This window comes from Denticeps clupeoides, chromosome 6 (genome assembly GCF_900700375.1).
Source record: "Denticeps clupeoides chromosome 6, fDenClu1.1, whole genome shotgun sequence".
Lineage (NCBI taxonomy): Eukaryota > Metazoa > Chordata > Actinopteri > Clupeiformes > Denticipitidae > Denticeps > Denticeps clupeoides.
Genome location: NC_041712.1, coordinates 22108447 through 22129244, shown reverse-complemented (window position 1 = coordinate 22129244; position 20798 = coordinate 22108447). Strand labels below are relative to the sequence as shown.

At 47.4% G+C, this 20798-nt stretch overlaps 1 protein-coding gene across 3 annotated transcripts in view; it reads left to right on the top strand.

Moving 5' to 3' along the window:
• Positions 1-20798, top strand: part of tiam1a (TIAM Rac1 associated GEF 1a) — a 43369-nt gene that overhangs the window by 10276 nt on the left and 12295 nt on the right. Inside the window, exons 1-15 of one of the 3 annotated variants that reach the window (XM_028982888.1) lie at positions 1490-1770; positions 1962-2043; positions 2913-3817; positions 5549-6038; positions 6958-7130; positions 7959-8183; positions 9446-9631; positions 11133-11279; positions 11730-11804; positions 13192-13362; positions 15345-15449; positions 16289-16370; positions 16463-16549; positions 18881-19093; positions 19226-19359. In XM_028982888.1, the coding sequence (XP_028838721.1) occupies positions 2921-3817; positions 5549-6038; positions 6958-7130; positions 7959-8183; positions 9446-9631; positions 11133-11279; positions 11730-11804; positions 13192-13362; positions 15345-15449; positions 16289-16370; positions 16463-16549; positions 18881-19093; positions 19226-19359 (2985 nt within the window). In that variant the 5' untranslated portion in view covers positions 1490-1770; positions 1962-2043; positions 2913-2920. Of the gene's footprint in view, positions 1-1489; positions 1771-1961; positions 2044-2910; positions 3818-5548; positions 6039-6957; positions 7131-7958; positions 8184-9445; positions 9632-11132; positions 11280-11729; positions 11805-13191; positions 13363-15344; positions 15450-16288; positions 16371-16462; positions 16550-18880; positions 19094-19225; positions 19360-20798 lie in introns of those variants that run through there. The other 2 variants (XM_028982886.1, XM_028982887.1) reach the window with 2 other exon arrangements.

Genomic DNA, 20798 nt, shown 5'->3' with positions numbered 1-20798 from the left:
TGCCTCACATGTTTCTTCCTCTCGGAATAGCATTGAATATAGCATTAATAATTATATTCTCATTAGTGCATAGTTACCCATAGCCCAAGATATGTCTTCTATTTCAAATAAGCGCCTCAACAGAGTCCACCAAATTGAGCCACAATGTGGCAAAAACTAGGTCTTTTTTGTTCAACTTTGTGCAACCTCCACATGTACTAAGTGGCCCCGATGTATTCTCACAATTAGGAGATTACAATTAAAATGAGCTTGTATTAGCATGCAATTGTAACATTAGTAATGATATGCAAAATAGAGAGCAAGTAACACGAATATCATTACTACATATTCAAACGTGTTGAACGATGATCCGTCTCCCAGAAATGGTGCATTACGTGTCAGAACTGTTGCTTCTTTTATTTCCAGGAGCATTAAGACTTCTGAACGCTGCTAATTGCTAATTATCTGTGATTGCTGAGCACAGATTCTGCTGCACTGACTCCATGGTGTGGGCCCGGTGACTCATCTGTGCATTTGCATCACCATAATTACAGTTGATTTACAGATCTGAGGTGACCTTTTCGGTGATGACCACACTGACATTTAAGTGTCCTAAGTTTCATCTCATGTTACGTAAAGGTGAAATAAGGCGCAACGGACTTTTTCTGGGAATAAAAATACCGGGCTTTCGATATTTATTAATTGTGCCCCAGCCAAGTCAATATCGTTGGATTTGCGGACGAGGCGGGCAGGGAACGATATGAAGAGACAGCACTACTGCAGATAAACGTGGGGATGAAGACAGGATATGAAAAGCGAGGACAGATAGGCCAGAAAATCCTCTGTCCCAAATCCACCCCGACACTCAGCAGGCACTCGGGCTGGGAGGAGGAGGACCAGGGTCTCTGCGCTGCACAGCTTCACTCAGCACATTCTGGCCTTAGCGGAGGGCGATGACTGAGCTCCGAACAAAGACCCACAGACGCGCGGAGAGACAGAAACAGAGAGAGGAAACGATGAAGGAGCAAAGAACGAGCTTCTAGGTTGCGGTGCTCTTTCTGCACTGCAGGGTTTTCTGTCAGATTATGTGCCACAGGCAGAAGTGGCATCGGCCGGTCAGTCTCTCCTGGGCAGTGTGACGGGAGGACAGGACCCAGGCTGCAGACCCACACAGTGTACTTCCACCTCCCAGTGTGTATAAGTGTGTGTGTGTGTGTGTGTGTGTGTGTGAGCGGGCAGTGAACTTTGTTTGCCACCCATGGCCTCTGGAAGGAGGCGCCATCTCGCCGGTGAGTCCATCACCACAGACTCCTGCAGGAGAGGACACCCGCTGAATCCACGCAATAACTCTTCATTACGGGGCATCTTATTGTGTGTTTTTCATGCCATCTGGGGCATTCGGGTCTCTCTCTCTCTCTCTTTCTGGGTTGGTAACCTGCTGCTTCTGCCATCCTTCAAGGCTAATCCTCGCACTACACTCCGACACCATGATCCCTTCTTTCACTTTCACACTCAACCTGCCTCTGGAACGGCAAAAACAGAGCTGAGCGTCTGGCTGGATTACAGGAAATTAGGTCATGTGGGAAAACGCGGGCGATATCGCTGCGGCTGAGCTTCTTATCTGTACCGTTTGGTTTTATGAGCACCCACTACCTTTACGAAACGCTTACTCCACATTAACATGCTGCACCGGCTCAGTTGGAATTTTTGTTTCTCTGTAGTACTTGTGTGTGCAGGGGTGTACACGCTATTAAATTATCACGCTACATTTGCGTATGAAGACAGGGCGAGGTAATATGCACTAAAAAGAGCTGCATTTCTCACGCTTACGGTCTTCATGATAATAGGACCAACAGGCAGAAACAATAGACTGTGATAAGTGCTGCAGTTCTTCTACACCTTCTGTAATGTGCGCAGTGTTTTATCTAATTACAGGTGCTCATCTCTTTTTTTCTCATCGCTCATTTTCTTCCCATCTACAGAGAGAGAGAAACTCCAAAATGAGATCTGGACTGAACCCCCTGCAGCTCTGGAGCCACCAATGATTCCACGACCGTGTTAAAGGTGACAAACACACACAGAGATTCGTGCATTCACATACAGCACTGTGCAAACTTTTCGATCAAATCTCATGAAAGCTGTTTATCTAAGCTGCAAACAAACTCGGCCCATCTATGTTGTCCTGCTGCTGTTCTTTAAGCTCCAGTTCAAAATGGCTTTTTTATTCATGACATATCTCCGAACGTCAACAGTGCTTCTAAAATAAAATAACGTTTTGCACCTTCATACAGTCCCTTGCTGAGCAATTTTTCACAGATATGTACACCCATGCGGACTCACTCTGACACACGCACATACAAATCCCATTTCACCCTCACTTGCCATTCTTTCATGCGCTGTGCTGCTGTACCGTCGTCAGCATGCGACCATCAGAGATCACTCCACGATGCACCATTACTAATCACGGCATCACACTGTACGGAGAGGGGGCACAAGCGTGCATGCTCGCCCCTCCTGCTGCTCCTCCGGCGTCACAGATATTTCTGGACCTCAGACGTCTGCTCACACGCTCCACGGCGTTTCGCTCTGAGGTGCACTCAGACGGCGCGATCGCACTTCCTCCACTCCCGGCTTTGGCAGGAGCGATTCCTCCGCCGGGAAAGGTGCTAAGAGCTTCGCTCGCGGCACAGCGAACGTGGTCACGGCCTTTAAAAAGCACTCTCTGCTCCCGCCACGACGGTCTGAGCCGGGGGGCTGTGTCACTCCGCAGCGATTTGTACAGGCGATGCTTGTCACTGCGAGGTAAAGACCTCAGATACGACATCCTGGGACCTGTTGACCTTTATACTTCTGGTTCGACTGACTCTGCCGAATTGAGACTTTCTCGTTCATTAATGTCTGTTATGTCTTTTTTTTTACTTTCCTACCTAGAGACTAAACCATGGGGAACGCGGTGAGTCAGAATGGCGACCAGGTTTTCTACGGGGCAGAGCAGGGCCACCTGTCCCGTAAACAGACCTCGCGCTCGCTCCGCCTCTCCAACAAACAGTCCCGCCGCCCACGTCACGCGTCCACGTCGGGCAAGGTGGAACACCGGAACTCGGAGACCAGCACCCGTTCCAGCAGCACCCCCAGCATCCCGCAGTCGCTGGCAGAGAACGGCCTGGAGCCGTACACCGAGACGGATGCGCTGGCCGAGTTCGAAGGGCCCGTCTGGGCTGACCGCGTGGCCTTGAACCTGAGGCCCCTCTCCTTCCACGACCGGATGGCCGAGGCCTCCACCACGCCAGCATCAGAGGACAGCATAGAGGGCGACACGGTGGTGCAGGATGAGCAGGACGAGGACAGCTTGTTCCCCGACGAGGACACTTACCTGCAGAGAACGGCCGACGGCCCGCGGGAGTCAGGCAGCTTCAAGAAGAAGAGGAGCAAGTCGGCGGACATGTGGCGAGAGGACAGCCTGGAGTTCTCCCTGTCAGACATCAGCCATCTCACCAGCACGGAGGAGATCATCGACGGCGCCGAGGACGAGGAGAGAGTCTTCCTCCACCGGGAGCCCCAGCCAGGAGAGAGGGCCAACTCCCTGGATGAGCTGTGCACCCAGAAGAACCCGGTGCTTCGCGGCCAGCGCAGCCGCTACAAATACAGCCACGGTGAAGCCCAGAGCCCGGGGAGTGAGACACTGGATCAGATGCTCTCTCCAGCAGAGGACGATGGGAACGGGTATGGGGCGTACACGCTGCCCTGTCGCCGCTCGCACTGCCTGTCGGAGGGTCTGCCCAGCCACCAGGCGGCGTTGTGCAACCGCATGCAGGGCAGAAGGGCGCAGACCTCACATGTGAGTGTTGCTTCTGCTTTAAATTTTCTTTCTAAAACACACCGCATTAAAAAAAAATGAAAGATCGGCAGTTTCTCCACTTGACTATAAATTGATTTATAAACTAAATGAACCTCAGGCTTAACGCCTTTTTTTTTTTGAGTCAGCTTTCTTCATTTTTCTCATAAATATGTGAGGCTTAAGAACTTTTTTTAAGAACTCTTTGCCTCTGTTACACCGTTGAGTTCTGACCCCGGCTTTTATGCATATTTGATCAGATTTAGAGTGTGTTTGCATGTTTGTGGGACGTCAAACGTTGCACAGGTTCTCAGGGAAGAAGTGAAGCTCAAAGCCCTGTGAGCCCTTTGTTTCCAACAGTTTCTACCAAGGCTTTCTGTTCATAAAACCTTCATAGATGCTTTATTATATATCACATAATGTCTGATAATGAGACAAAATTTCAGCAATTTTATGTCTGTATGTATGTATGTATATTTACACAATAACCAGCTGCAGAGCAAAACCAAACACAGAAATTGCTGTCGTTGCCAGATTCTCATAGTAAAAAGCAGTAATTCTGATGTGGGATAATCACTAATTACTCATTTATTAAACCCCCCATAGAAAAGATCACTGTCATGCAGGTGGGCGGGTCTCCCTTTACCAGTTTGGTGTTGTCTGTGCGTCTAGATGTTGCCTTTTTTGCGTGAGAAGGTAAATAAAGATATCCCTGCCCTTCATTTGTCGGTGACAAGCGAAATAATGTGGGATGAGAAGACGCCCTTGGCCTTTGTTTTGGTAATAAGGTTCTTTTTACTTCTTGAGTCTGTACAAACTGAACTTTCTGGATGGCAAAGCTGTAATAGAGGAAGGTGCAACTCGGTGCCAAATCTTGTTTAGTTCAGCTGAGTCCTACTTTTGGCCTGTGCTGCATCAGCAGAGGTTTCTAGTCCAAGAGCCAAGGTCTGTTCTTCTGTTTGCTTCACTGGAGCAAACAGCTTCCATGATCTAAAATAGCTTTGTTCTCTCCTCCTTTGTCTGAACATTCCTGGGCTCCTGAGAATATCTATTGACTGTCAGTGTGTTTAAAGGCTTCTGTTCATCAATAAAGTCAATAGGTATCGCACATATTAAACCAATCAGCTTATCAGTCTCACCCATTTGATCCGGACATTCCTTCCTTCATTTCTGTCAGGGTGAAAAGGTGGCCAGTTGGAGTTTCACAGTCGCCTCACAGTGTCACTTTTATGGCAATATTCCAGGGAATATTTTTCCCATATTCCTCATAACAGGATTAGATCAAATATCACTATAATAGAACAATCATTTATACTAATCCAAATTAATAAATGTAATTAATCCACAATGAAGTCATGTTAAAGCCCTTGGTATAGATTGTCCCCATATTCCCTATATTCTGCATGTTAATAAAATGATAATAAAAGGTAAAGTGATCATGACGGCACCATTAACCGATTATAATTGAGTATTTATTTACACTGGTGGTCGATGGTTTCGATTAATATAGAAACTGGATTGGTTTCTAATTGTATAACAAAAATGATGAAATAACTTTATTTATGTTTATGTTGCTATTCCACAAATGGAAGTGACATTGTTGCTAAGGACCGTCATTCAGTTAACAGTCAGGCAGGGACCAGATGAGGACCAGATAAGACAAGGTAATTATAAGTGGTGTTATAATTAAAGAATTGCATCTGATCACCGTTACGATTTGTCTTTGGTGTTCAGGACATCACCGCGGGCGAGGGCAGTGAGTATGGTGACAGCGGAATTGATGGCGTGGCAGCAGAGGTGGACCTGCATTCTCGCCGCTGTAAGACCATGTCTGCCTCCTTCTCCGTCTACTCGGCGGCGAGCAGCTCCATGTTCGCGGGCAGCGACAGCGGCAGCAGCAGCGGCGGAGGAGGCGGAGGAAGCCAGGCGCCAGGAGACCAGTCACTCCAGGGCATCTACGAGAACTTCCGGCAGGAGCTGGATGTCAGCTCACGCCAGACCCGCGAGCATCTGGAAGAAGCGGACTCTGCCACCAGCGACGAGAGGAGCAGCGGGACGCTCAGCTCCATCTACCAGTCGGATGCAGCCCTGCTCAACGCCGCTCAGGGTACAGTCAGAAAGGCCGGACTTCTAGCCGTGAAGAACTTCCTGGTTCACAAGAAGAACAAGAAGGTGGAGCCGGCTGCCCGGCGCAAATGGAAACGTTACTGGGTGTCTTTAAAAGGTGAACGGCAGAAATGAACCTGATCTTCATTTGTTTCTTGCACTGCTTTTAGTGTAGCTGACATAGCCTGTCAGGGTCATATTGTGGGGCAGTGGTGGCCTAGCGGTTAATGAAGCGGCCCCGTAATCAGAAGGTTGCTGGTTCGAATCCCAAAGTGCCACTGAGGTGGGTGCACCGTCCCCGGTCGCCTGTCATGGCTGCCCACTGCTCACTCGGGGTGATGGGTTAAATGCAGAGGACAAATTTCACTGTGTGCACCGTGTGTTGTGCTGCTGTGTATCCCTTTCACATATGTTCACAAGCTCTCCGATGATTGAGGCCTTCTGTAGGCATTTTGCAGGCTGCTGAACGCCGCCAGGCACTAATCAGATTGACCCTTGAGCCAAAACACGAGCTCTGAGGCAGCAGAAACAAGCCCTCAACACCCGCTACTTCTTATCTTTCGCCCTCAAAAGCAGCTCTGTTTTTACACCTGTTGACTTCTGACGCTTCATTTCCTTGACATTATTCTATTCAAATCACTTCGCACCCCCCACCACCTCCTTTTAATTCGGCCTAAACCACCCGAGCGGACGACATACAACAACGTCTACAGGATTCCTGCCCGTCCTGCGTGCCGGAAACGCAACTCCACAGCGTTTCTGAGGACCTTTTGCCGCTGAATCTGGACAGACCTGTCTCCCTCAAAAACGAATCTCCACACCTGCTTCAGCAGGCTCACATTCATTCATATGTCAAATTCCCTTTTACTTATTCTTCAGCAGAAATGGCCTGCTGGTTTTATTTTATATGCAGAAGATATATATCCAGGGGTTTTTATAAGCCTTGAAATATATAACCCTGTGAGCAAGTCTCGAGAATTATAAAGCCATAATGCTTGCTATAATGATGGTAGACTAAGCCTGCTTCGCTGTCCCAGGGTGCACCCTGTTCTTCTACGAGACTGACGGGCGCTCGGGGATTGACCACAACAGCATTCCGAAGCACGCTGTTTGGGCAGAGAACAGCATTGTACAGGCGGTTCCGGAACATCCCAAAAAAGACTTTGTCTTCTGCCTCAGCAACGCACTGGGAGACGCCTTCCTGTTTCAGGTGAGCCGGTCTAATGCCTCGGGGACTGCGTCCAGCTTTACATAACACACCCGCCTCTAGCACACATTACCCTCCAAAAAAATCAGGATGGACCAGTTAGGACAGAACCAAGCAGCTGCATTTGAAAATGAATTATAGAGCATGAAAATATTTGTAGTCAGTTTTTGGTCATGGAACAGTTCAAAGGCTCCACGCAGATATTGCAGATATTCTGGGCTATTTGCAAGCGTACCGTCTACACAAAGGGCACCAGATAGCCATCCAACAGGCAAAGCATGAGCCGCTCTGCCGACCCCATCACACATTTAAATTAAACAAGTGAATCGCCCTCGTTTGCATACATCCGTATTAACGAAAGTTATGAGGGTTTACATAGCAAACGGAGGGGAAGAGAAATCAAAGAAAATCGAATAAAAAAGGTGCTTTTCTCCAGCGCAGGACACATCTGACGTGCCAGGGGACATTTTCATGGCTGTTTTCAGTCATTGTTTTCCAGCTGAGGTGTATGTCCTCATTTCATGGAGTAAGGCTAGCAGAAGCACTGCGTGACATTTAAACAATGCAATGTGGCCCATATCCTTTCCACGTCCATTCGCCCAGGCTCGCTTCCGGGAAAGTTCATTCCCCACCACTCATATCCTAGTGATCAGATCGTTAAATGCAGATGCAACCTTCTATTGGAATAAGTTGGAATATTATTTCCAGTGCATAATTACTATTTTGTGGCAGTGATAAAGGTTCTTCAGTGACAGTTCGGCCTGTGGATTTGGATATCTGCAGACGCCAGGTTCCTGGTATTAACCTCTCTTGTCACTTGTCGTTCCTCAGACGTCGGGGCAGACGGAGCTGGAGAACTGGATCACGGCGATCCACTCGGCGTGCGCGGCCGCCGTGGCGCGGCAGCACCACCGCGAAGACACGCTGCGGCTGCTGCGCTCCGAGATCAAAAAGCTGGAGCAGAAGATTGACATGGACGAGAAGATGAAGAAGATGGGCGACATGCAGCTCTCTGCCGTCACCGACAGCAAGAAGCGGAAGGCCATCCTGGAGCAGGTAGAGCAGGGGGGAGCCCAGAGATTTGCTCCGCATGGTCTTCTTTGGCGTAGGCGTGTTGTTCTCGCGCTCATCCCGGAGACCATCCGTCAAACTGTCCGAGACAGCCGTGCTCGCTCGCTGACAGGGAAGCCATGTACGGGTGTCCTAGTTCGAGTTGTGTGCAGATGCAGCTTAAGGCTGTTTGCACCGGCGTTTGGGCATTTGAACAATGAGGCCAAAAGGGGGGAATGTGCACAGGTGCATACACACACACACACACACACACAGCTCTAGGTAGGTATCCTTCATCGACGCAGACGCGTGCGCTTGCACAAGGAACTCTGGGTTTCACCGAAGGATCTACAGGGCTAAGACAGTTAATTAATGACAAGATCTGTGCCAGAGTGAGATGGTTTCGCTGCTAATTAGCAGCGGCGACCGCGGTGCACAAATCACAAGGCGCAGCAGCCCGAAAGGCCGTAGGAGTGCTGAATCATAAGTTTGTAATCCCCGTTAGTCCTCTGGTTTATTCTACAGCGGTGCAGATAATAGTTGTTTTCACTCTCAAGCAGATCCAGCGCATTTAGGTAATGACTATTAATGCTCGGCGGCTTTTGTGTTTGCGTTGAGCTGGGGCATGTTCAGAGCTGTGGGACTGTGTGAAGAAGGCTTTGTGCAAAGCGTGTTGGTATTGTGTAGGTGGGTGTGTGATGTTCGTTTCTGGATATTCCCATGTTACGACCGTAGAGGCGCGTCCTCCTCTGCCTGCTCTAAAACCGTCCGTGGGTCAAAGCGTCATGGAGGCGGAGGGCTGACTCAGCACCGAACACGCAGCCGATGCCTTTCGGCCAGTCATGGAGCGCTGATGTAAAGTAGCATAATTAATATTCCAAACGTGCTGCAGTGCAGAGGTTCACGCCAATTACGATACAGCAGGAGAATATATGCAATGCAAAAAAAAATTACTTTGGGTTCAACATTACATAACATTACGTTATGAATATGATCAATTATTGTTGGTCAAATCAGTTTCATGCATACAGAGTGAATGATTTATTCAAAGTGCTTTTTCACTACCTATGTGCGATGTATGTGCAACAGGGTTTTTTTTTTTTTTTTTGCTTATTAGCAATGGACAATTTAGCGTACTATAGAAATAACAGTTCATTTGTCAGGGAATCGAATCAGGATTTTCAGTTCCAGTTCATCCATCAATGCAACCCCTTTCCAGAGCCGGTCCGAAAATTTCATTTGAATAAGTTTATTTGTTGCATGCCTAGATCTTCCTGTGGGAGCAGAACCTGGAGCGGTTCCACATGGACCTCTTCCGTTTCCGCTGTTACCTGTCCAGCCTGCAGGGCGGCGAGCTACCCAACCCCAAGCGGCTGCTGGCTGTCGCCTCTCGCCCCACCAAATTAGCCATGGGTCGACTCGGCATCTTCTCTGTGTCTTCTTTCCATGCACTGGTGAGAACATTTATTATCCTTCCTTTTCTCTCAATATCGAAACCTTTCTAGAACATACTGGACATACTTATAATGACACAGTGGTGATGAATTACCAAGGAAGCATGAAGCACGCATCAACCTGAATTTGCGTAATCTTCTTTGAGAGAATGCACTGCTGGTTTCCTTTCGCATTCCAATAATGCATGAAGTTGCATCAAACGTGAAACCATCTCAGGGAGGGGAGCTGAATACCTGCTACAGTGCGTTCCAACAATGACAGGAGGTGGGGGTCACTTGACAGTCAGATCCACCCTTTCTTCTCCAGGCTGTCCTGGCTGATCAGCAGTGATTTAAACCGCCACCGGCTTAAAGAGGCACAAACCTTGTTTTTATTAACAGCCCTGAATGGTCAGATCAATAATGAGGTAGTTCGCAGGGCTGAAGCCTGAGCCCGTTTCTCACATACTGTAATGCTTTGAGTCAATACACACATACACACACTCTGTCTGTCTGTTACACACTCATTCACAATCTCACACACAATCACTCTGTTACACAAATCTTTCACAGTTTGCATGTGGTGACTCAGCGGTTAAGGAATCAGAATCGTATACAAATGGTTGCGGCTTCAGGTTCACGTTATGTATCTCAATGACAAAAACCATCACTGGTTCACTGATTCAGTATCTACGCAACAATACTCCACTTTAATCAAACACAGTCACATTCTACACAAGAATTATGACCCTCTCTCCCCATTTCTAAGTACATGTGTAAATTAACCCAGAAATGCCAGGTTGCATTACAGTCCACTTTGCTACCACGGTAACAGAGGCAAGGAGGAAACGTGGCATGACTGGCGCACATGTGTGTGCACCAACTGCCCTATATATCCAGCGAGAGAGTCAGATCTGCTCGCATCACAGACGCTGGCAGCTTCGGGGCATACCGCGCAGCGCAGAGCAACCTTATCCACCATCGTCTTACTGTGACGCCACATCCAGCCATTAATAAAAGCACGTCCGGAATGCAAAGCATTAATATTTTATAAACGCACCTAATTTGCAACTCAAACATGCATTAGTCCACCAAGGTTCCCCATATGAAGGCCTGGAGCTTGCACTGCATTGAGTGTACCATTTCATGAAGGGCAAAGCTAATTAGCTTAATCACCAAGAGTGATTGAATGGGACTTTTTTTGTACTTTGAAGTGATGTAATATCCACTGAAGACCCTTCTTTGTTCTCCTACGAGACTTTTTAACGTTTATATTTAGACTCTCTCTCTATATATATTTATATTATATTTATGGAAGAGGGTTGTCTGATGTGGGGAGATAGTAGCCTAATGGGCAATGAACTTGACAATCAACCCACTTGCACACAACGTGCCCCTAAATAGCACTCTTAGCCTAGTATGACCCTGTGGAGATTGACCCCATAATTAGTGAGCCTCAGCCGGTGGATCAATGAAATGTGCCTACTGCATGGCCTATTTATGTATATTGATGTGTGTGTAGGTGGCAGCGCGAACAGAGGGCGGCGTGCGGAGGAGGACTCAGGCCTTGTCGCGCTCCTCCAGCAAACGGAAGAGCAGATTCTCTTCGCTGTGGGGCCTGGACACTACCTCAAAGAAGAAGACCAAAGGTCGTCCCACCATCAACCAGGTCAGTGCACACACCCTGCACTCATAAACACACATACACACACATACACACGCTTTTATGTTCATATACTGACCTGTTTTTACAGCAGTATAAAGATCAGCAAGTTTGGTTCGAGCCCACTGTGTTGCACTTCATTTCATCATGTTTTTATGAAATTTGACTTTTAATAATTGCTGAACACAGAGATAGCTGACATTTAGATTTTTTTCATGTTTCTTTTCTTTGTAAACACCTGTCTTTGCTTTTATGGGTGTGTTCACAGCACGTATTATTCTTTTTATTAATTCTCCTTCTATAGTCCAATTATATATTAGTGTCTTGGATCATATTTGTGCCAATAAACAAAGTTTTAAAAAACAAACGAATAAAAACATTATTGGGGGGGATATGCTGGATAAGGCTCCCTGCCTCTGCACTGCTTTTTTGCTTACGCGCCCTCTGCTGTCTCAGGTGTTTGTGGACGGTGTGACTCCTGTGGAGAGGTCCCTGGAGCGGATGTGTGAGGACACAGCTAAAGAGAGCTTGGTAAGGCGAAATACTGCCGATCCGCCTTTTTCCGTATTCATCAGACCTGTCAGGGAGGACCCGCTGTCAGGCCACACTCTTAGCTCGAGCTGCTCTTACCCCATGGGAGTGTCAGAATTAATTTTTTTTTCTTGCTGGCTGAGGCAGCAGCTCTGGGCTTGTCTGGAGGAGTGGGAAGCTCCTCATACCACCCCCAGGAGTCCCATCCATTAAAAACCCAGAGAGAAGACAGATGGGGCTTGTGTGGTTTGGGGTTGGGTGGGGGGTTGGGGAGGCTCTCCCACTGCCCCCCGTCTGTCCTCAGTGTGTGTGGGCTCCCCATCTGAGTCGAGTTATGTGGGGAGCTCAGTCACCGGCAGCCCTGATGTTGGGGGGATTGTTGTTGGGAAGCGGAGTCATCTGATAGCTGGCTTATCGTGGCCGACAGAGGCGGGTTAGTGACAGGAGGCTGGGCAGCATGACAGAGTAGCACCAGGCCAGAAGCCAGGGTCATCACACTAACACTCTCCAGAGCCGTCAAAGTAACGCTCAAGAGCCCTCACAGAGACACAAAACTGGGAATCGCAGTACGAACGCACTCCTAACGCAATCCTAACAAGAACTACTTTCAGACTGGTGCTGAGCTGTATGAGCTCATTTACATGCATAGATAAAACAGAAGGAGAAACTAACTACCCTTGTTGTTGTGTTTTTGCATTTGTCGCCCAGAACACAATCATTAAACAGAGTTAAAAATGGCAGGAGCCCGATGATTGACAGCTTTCACACATCGTACTTTTTACATGCTCAAACATCATTAAAGATCGTGTTTCTTTCGTCTTTAATCCGGGGACGTTTTTTGACCTCACTCCAGTGAACATGCACTTTTACTGCCAGTATAAAAATAGTGCCCATTAACACAAAAGGACTCTTGACACTGGCTCATAGCAAGAGTCTGCGTGCTTGCACACAGCTAGTTCCGCAAAATGGCACACACCCACTGTGACAGAACCAACTGCGACTCATCTCAGCCAACCCTCGCTGTTTCAACGTGCACCTTTCTGTTCGTTCAATGTCACGGGACACACTGTCAACCCTATCAGCACGTCACTCAGCCCACTGGCCCGTGGACGGGCGTTCTGTACAGTCACTGGGGGTTCTGGGTGATTAAATCAGCCCATTGATCTTCACCGGGGCTCCAGACATAACCACACACTTGTGGCAATTATGGCCGCTGCAATTAGGTTAAGAGATTAGATATTGTCAGGAATTTCTGCCGACTTACAGCTTTTATCTCCCTCCCTATTGATTCAGATGGGTCTGTTTAATTGTGATAAGATTAAACAAGCCAAAGATGAATAATTGAGGCAGACAGACATTTGTTTGATTGTTGCTGGTTTATGAACAGAATGAAGCAGACGGCTCTGGAAAAGGCCTCCCGCAGCACAATGTGGACAGCGAGGTTTGGGTTCCGGACTACCTCACGCCATCCTGGGTCTCCTTACCCAGCGACCGGCCCGTACTGGCCATCATCCAACCTGGGGAGACGGCGCTGGATGCGCTGGAGTCAGTGTGTAAGGTGCGTAATTACCCGTGTGTAATTACATTCAATAAGGTCAACACTAGGGCACAGGCACAGGGGCACACACGCCACATTTCAGAACATTTCCTGAACTCACTGGGCTACATGCTTGACATTTTGCCCATACCTTCCCACCACCCCCGTACACTTCTGCATTCCTGTATTCATTTCTGTATTGTGCGTCTCACTTCAGTATGATGACCTGAAGATTAAAGCTGATGAAACTGAGATTAGGACGGCTGTTCACAGGCAAGTTAAAAAAAATGTCAGAGAATGTGCAGACCAGCTAGAAGATGTTCTCACCAACATCATTAACATCTCACGGAGCACCAACGTCTCAAGCCCTGCACCTTCGTACCCGTACCTAAGAATGGTGTCAGTGTCGGGTCTTAATGACGACCGTCCCATTGCTCTTACACCCATCGTGATGAAGTGCTTCGAGAGGATGGTCATGAAACATATGAAGCCCTCCACCCTGGACCCACTGCAATTTGCATATCGTCCGAACCGCCCCACAGACAATGCCGCCCCACCACTCTGCATCTGACCCTCACCCACCTGGACAATAAGGACACAAACGCATGAATGCTGTTCATAGACTTCAGTTCAGCGTTCAACACCATCATTCCCCAACACCTGGTCGAGAAGCTGAGCCAGCCTGCTGGGCCTGAACACCTCCCTGTGCAACTGGATATTGGACTTCCTGACTTCCTGACTGTCCGGACTACTAAATGTGTCCTCTGCTTTTAACCCTTCACCCTTAGCGAGCAGTGGGCAGCCATGACAGGCGCCCATGGAGCAGTGTGTGGGGACGGTACTTTGCTCAGTGGCACCTTTGCGGTTTGGGATTCAAACCAGCAACCTTCTGATTACGGGTCCGCTTCCTTACCTGCTCGTCCTGTCCACCTGCCCATCTCTCACCACCCATCCTCACCACTTTTTGTAGAGAGAGCATTCTAACTATCTGCATCACTGTTCCATTTTGCACAGCAGCATTTGCATTATTTTTACTTTGTTTTTGTTTCACTATATTCTGTCTAACGTGTACGTAGCTGAAATGCCAATAAAGCTCAACTTGAACTTAAATGGCCTTCCTGTTGACCCTCGCTGTATCATTAACATTTATCAGATGCCCCTGTAGTAACAGGGACAGTCCCCCTGGAGATCAGTGTTAAATTTTTAAGTGAGGGTTGAGACACAATGGTAATAAGTTGGGTGTGAACCTGGGACTTTGTGTAAGTGTCAACCACCTTAGCACTACAGCCTGACACTTACTTACTTACTACAGCCTTAGCACTACCCAGGGCTGAATCAACTAGAGATATGATAAAGACCCGGAGACTGGAGATGTAGGATACAGATCTCTGTCTCCACCATCATTTGAAAACTGATGGCCTGAACCCTGAGCGCAGACGACCAGCAGATAATTCTGCCTTCCTCTTGCCATCCTGCCTTCTCCTTCATATTCTTATTCTGCCTGTCACACTCTTGAACTGACTTTTTCTCCGCGTCACACTCTCATGCCCACAAACGTCCTCGGCTGTTTTTTTTTCTCCCAGAGTGCACCTGAGGCTGTTGTTGAAATGGAACATGTGTGTTTGTCTTTCCTGCTAAATGGCGCGTTTCAGTTTCAGAAGCTGCATATCATCGTAATCTGCTCTGCTCGTAAAACCCAGTAGAACGTAACGAGAAGTAGAACCTCGTGAATGAACGTATTTCCACTGATTGTAATTAAAAGGTTCCTTGCTATGGTTGCCTCGTGTCCAACAAGAAGCACATTTTATTTGAATAAATGGTAAGCCGGTCAGCTGGTACTGCAAAGCATGTGGTCACTGCTTCACATCCCCCACAAGAAGAAGAAGAACTCCTCAGCCTGGTGGAACTGTTGTTATACGTGTATTCTCTGTATTCCAGCACATACCATAACCTAACAAGTGTGTCAGTGGGAAACTCATACCATCCCTCACGTTCCTCCACAGACTCACGGCCTGGACCTCTCCTGGCACTACCTAAGGCTGAAGTTTTTGGTGGAGAACCAAGTGCAATTGTACGTCCCCCGGCCAGAGGAGTTCGTTTACGACCTGGTGAGTCTCCTCGCCGAGTTCGCATGCAAACAGGGGTGGACCTCCAGTATCAGACAGTCCAAACATGGCTCGGAAGCTCACCGCTCCTCCGGCTTTACTCTGCAAAGACGCACTGCGGATACTCTGCGCCGAGGATCCGTTTGATGTCGGTTACGGCACGTATGAAACCCTGCTTGTGGCGCTGAGGCAGGGCTGCGTGCAGCGTGCGATTTGAATAATGCATGCAGCAGATTCATGTACAGCAGGGTCTATTTAAAGCTCTGCCTCCCCGTGCTGGTGTGTGTGTGTGTGTGTGTGTGTGTGTGTGTGTGGGGTGGTGGTAACCTAGTGGGTAACACACTCGCCTACGAACCAGAAAACCCAGGTTCGAATCCCACTTACTACCATTGTGTCCCTGAGCAAGACACTTAACCCTGAGTGTCTCCAGGGGGGGACTGTCCCTGTAACTACTGATTGTAAGTCGCTCTGGATAAGGGCGTCTGATAAATGCTGTAAATGTAAATGTGTGTGTGTGGATGAAAAAAAACTCATTTGTCCACACCAACTCTATTCCCAAAACCGAATTTCCTTAGCCAATTTTTTGCCAACATCTCGGAGATGACACAGTGAGCCCGTTCACAGTCTGACGTTGCTCAGCTCCCAGCCACTTTGTTCCTCCACGGAGAACGTCTGCTTCCACCAGCCAGAGTGCCGAACAGAGAAACATGGTTTAGGGGCGTAATGTGCTTCTGATGGGACTGGCTCTGCATCAATAATAATAAAAAAAAACAATAATCCGGCCTGCTGTAATCAAACGCGCAATCTTGAGCGAAGAACAGAACATTTCTGTCTGCTTACAGCTCTACAAAGAAATTGAGATTTGCCCCAAGCAGAGGAAGACGGTGCAGTTCGACAGAGCTGAGTCCTGCGCCGTCGGATACGGTAACTTTTAACCCTTTCGAATGTGGAATTGTTTCAGTAACAGACAACATTAACACGCTTTTAAGGTTTTGTTCTTTGTCTGCCTCTCGCAGGTTTCTCAGTCATCGTGGAAGAGGAAGATAGGAAGATATATCTCTCTATAACTGACGTGAAGGAAGGGGGCCTGGCCTGCGCCAAAGGTACCGCATGGCACGACAGGGCAGGCCACAATTTAGCTCTTCATGACGGAAAATATTGTCCGGCGGAGTGAGACATAGTGTCCCAGATACCCGGTCATCTGCGGTAAATTCGTCCAAACGGAATGGCGGGACTAATTAAAACCTTTCCCTGCTACCATTGTGAGAGCAGAAAATGTGAACTCATTAGGCAATGCGTTTCCAGTCATCGAACCAGACGCCCTCCCACCACCCTTCTGGTCTACGCGAAATTCCCACCGAGCAATTAAACCAGGTCCGACGCGGCCTGGTGCTGGGTGGGATAAACTGGACATCGTTCCCCAGACTGCCACAAATACTTCTATGCTTGTTGGGTTATTAAATATATTACCTTTGCTTGAACATGGGCCGATGGTCACCATCCTCCAAAGCATTCACCACTCTCTCAAGAGCATCTATTTGATTTGTAGTTGTATTTGAACTGTTATATTGCACGTCACAAAAAAAATTATCATTTTTAAATCAGGATTTTTTGCAACCAAGCAAAGCTGGAGGCAGCCATGTTATTTTTCAAAAATGTAAATTGGAGGTGATTTTGCTGAACCAGGACAGCAGAGGAGCTGTAAGTTGTGTGCTCGGCAGCTCACGGCATTGGGGTTACTGGTCACCCAGTTCAAAGACATGATGGATTGGTGCTATTGGTTTTGTATTGTGAGTTTGTGTGTGTGTGTGTGTGTGCGTTTCCTGTAATATCCCAGAGCCCCATCCTGGGTGTGGCCTTGCCTTTTGTCCAGGACTTCTGGAAGAAGCAATTAGTGCAGATAAAGCAGTGACTGACTGACTGGAAAATGGTTTTGCCTGAGGCAGAGAGACCAGCGCTTTCCTCCTGCTGTTATCATTTCCCACTTTCTGGCCCCCTCTCCAGTGGGACGTGATCAATAACTTGCTGAATGTTGACTAATCTTTTGACTGTCTGCGCACTGTTTTTCCAGAAGCGGGCCGTCTCCAATCATTCAAACGCTGAAGGAAAACACAGACTCAGCCAGCCTGGGGTGGGGCGGGGCTTAATGAAACTCACCTTTAACCCCCAGTAATGTGGAAACTGCTGACTGAACGCTTATTGCAGTTGCCTTTTTTTCTGCAATTCCACGGTCCTGTTTTAATTATGACTGCATATAAATCAGAAACAGAACCCACAAACCCACTGAACATCTACAAAGGGAACATCTACACGTGACCCATGCATTGAGGGATAACATCATCCCAGGCATTGCAGCCTAAAGGGTCCTTTTCTAATGGCAGAATGAATAAAAAAAAAAAAAAAAGGATTTACCAATCCATGTTTTATATTTTTTGAGAAATGTCCTTCAGGTCTGGAAGCATGTGCCCTGAAAATATTTAGCATGTTATCCGACCAGGCCAGCATCCCATTAAAGCGGCTTGCCGATGAAGATAAATGGAGGAGGAGGGAGTGTGGAGTTCGTAGTTAGCTGACCTGAGGGCTTCTCTGAATTCAGGACGGTTGTGGACAGAAGTGGCCAGCGGCCCTTTCTCTCTCTTTTTCCATGATGTCACCATATTCACATTTATCATAGCTGCTTTGCCTGGAAGGGCTGGGCCGGTTGGCCAATAGCAGCCGTCCACCATGCCTGACATTTTACAACAAAACAAGTGGGTCACACGCTCAAACCAATGTGCATAAATACTATAAATACTGTAGTATTATTACAACAAGGGGTGAGAACCATGTGCGCATAAGTGACATTTTGCCATCGTTACATATTTTGGTGTAACGTTGTGATTTAATTGATTTTTAAAAAATTTGTCACGTGCATTAATGGCATTAATTGTTTCTGTGGTTTTAATGGTTGTTTTTTGTTTAAGAGATTATTAAGAATTTATCTGGATCCTTTTAACAGTAGAGAGAGCTTGGACCAAAATATCACTTAAACCCATAAGGTTTTCACACCTCAATATAAAATAATACAACCAAAATAAACGAACTTTTTCAGATGCACTAGTATATATCCTAGAAGCACACCGGATAAATCTTTAAGAACTTGAAGAAGCATGAGCAATCAGTCATGGCTGCCATCGTGGCGAATGGTTCTTAATTGAGATATTAGTCGCTAATTGTGTGATTGTCACGCTGCTAATGAGTCGTTAAGACTGATGGTGCGGGGGAGGGGGGTCTGAATACAAGAGGGGGGGCTTTCTGTTTTTGCTCATAGGAAATGTGAGAATGTAAAGTCATCACTTACGTTTTTTTAACGACCGCTTAGAGTTTTAGTGATGCATTGTACATCTTGTGCTTCTTATGATATAGGGGTATTAATATTGTTCTATTCCCCGCAGGTTTAAAGGCAGGTGATGAGATTGTGGAGCTGAACTCGAAGCCTGGCTCGGAGCTGGAAACGTCGGACATGCAGGCAGCCTTCTCCCTGCCCTCCTTGACCCTGACTGTCAGCTCGCTGCCCGCCGTCGACCCGCGCCACCTGTGCCAGCTGCCCCCCCGCCGGTCCGATGCGGACGACCATCTCTGCACTGACATATTCTCCCAGAACCAAGGTAAGGTTCTTCACAGGGCTCTCTTGACCTTGTGGTGAAGTATGTGTTGGTGTCTGCTCGTCTCCTCCATCTGACAATGCAAATTATTTCATTTGTGCCCTGTTGTGAAAAAGAATTTTTATACTCTGCCAGAGAACATTCTGGACGAGGGCCCTGGTCTGGCGCTTGAAAGCCCAGATGATGGCCTGGATGAGGGGTTGAGTTTGCCCCCGGAGAGCCAAGGAGGATTCTTGGAGGATGAAGTTGATGGCGAAACGAGGCCCAAGGTAATAAAGGGTGTAGACATGCACAAACTCACACGCTCGGCAGGCAACAAAGGATTTCTAGAAGCTTCTTGTTTCACTTTCACTGGTCATTGCCGTAAAAATCTAGTTGACCTCATGTTGAATGAGAGACCAGATCATCTGCTGGCCGTTTCTGGTTTATGTGTCCAGAAAAAAAAAAAGTTATTTTTAGACTAAAAGCCATTTTGTTGGGGGGGGGGGGGTGCATTAATGCTCTGAAAGGGCTGTGAAACCCACACTGCCACCCTTTCTCTAACCCTGCTGTTTTATAAATGACCTCATTCAGCTCAGTGGTGTTATTGTGCTGGAAGGCCGCAGACGGAGGAAAGTGATAGGCTGTTTTTCTTGTGTGACAGTGATGACCTCTGATTAAAGGTCTTTTCGTGGACTATATCAGAGGCACCAGCAGATGGGAAAATGATCTGGTGGTCTGATACGCACAGGGTTTCTGTATACCTACAAAGAGCCTGATTGACTGACAGGCTGGGACCACCGTGCCTAGGTCGGGTCAGCGGGGGTTAGTGATCAGTCTGAAACCACCAGAGTGAATACAAGGCCCCCCATAATGGCACGTCTGGTCATTTGGCAAGCAACTCATTAACAAGGAGCTGAAGCAGAGGCAGTGGTGGCCCGGGAGGACCATTAGTAAGAGCCCAGCCGTCCGCCTGAGGATGAGAACAGCCAGCCTGAACATGTCCCCTGGGCTCGCAGCTTCAGAGCTGAAACATCGGAAAATGTCCTGGATGTGGAACATTACTTTTAATTTATCTTTTTATTCTGGGAATTATGTCCCCTAACATTCCTCTAGGTGTCATCAGTTTAATGCATAATGTCTTTGTTATTAATGCCACATTTCAGCAATTATATAACCCCAATCCAAATCAGTGTTACAATTAGTTAGTGTGTCAAATGGACAGAGTTAAATCACCATGACTTCACCCCTCTCCGGCATATTTCCTGCGGATTTGAGTACGAAATAAACTGGGCTAAAGAATATATTGAGTAAATACACTGAATAAACTTTTAACATATTAAACTATTATCATGATTACTACTTTATTATAATAGACAAACATAAAGCAGAGTAAAAAATTAATAAAAATGATACTTGTACCATGTCAGTAATTCTTAAGACTAAATCATCCCTGATTTAGTTAATGAAAATGTAAGAATTTATGAACTTACTGCACACATGCTTCCACTATTTTAATAACTGAAAGGATATCATCTTGGCTTGTTGGTCTAGTGGTATGGTTCTCGCTTCGGGTGCGCCCAATGATGACTCTCAGCTCCCGTTAACTTCTCACTTGTTTGGGGCAGTGGTGGCCTAGAGGTTAAGGAAGCGTCCCCATAATCAGAAGGTTGCCGGTTCAAATACCGAGGAGCCACTGAGCAAAGCACCGTCCCCACACACTGCTCCC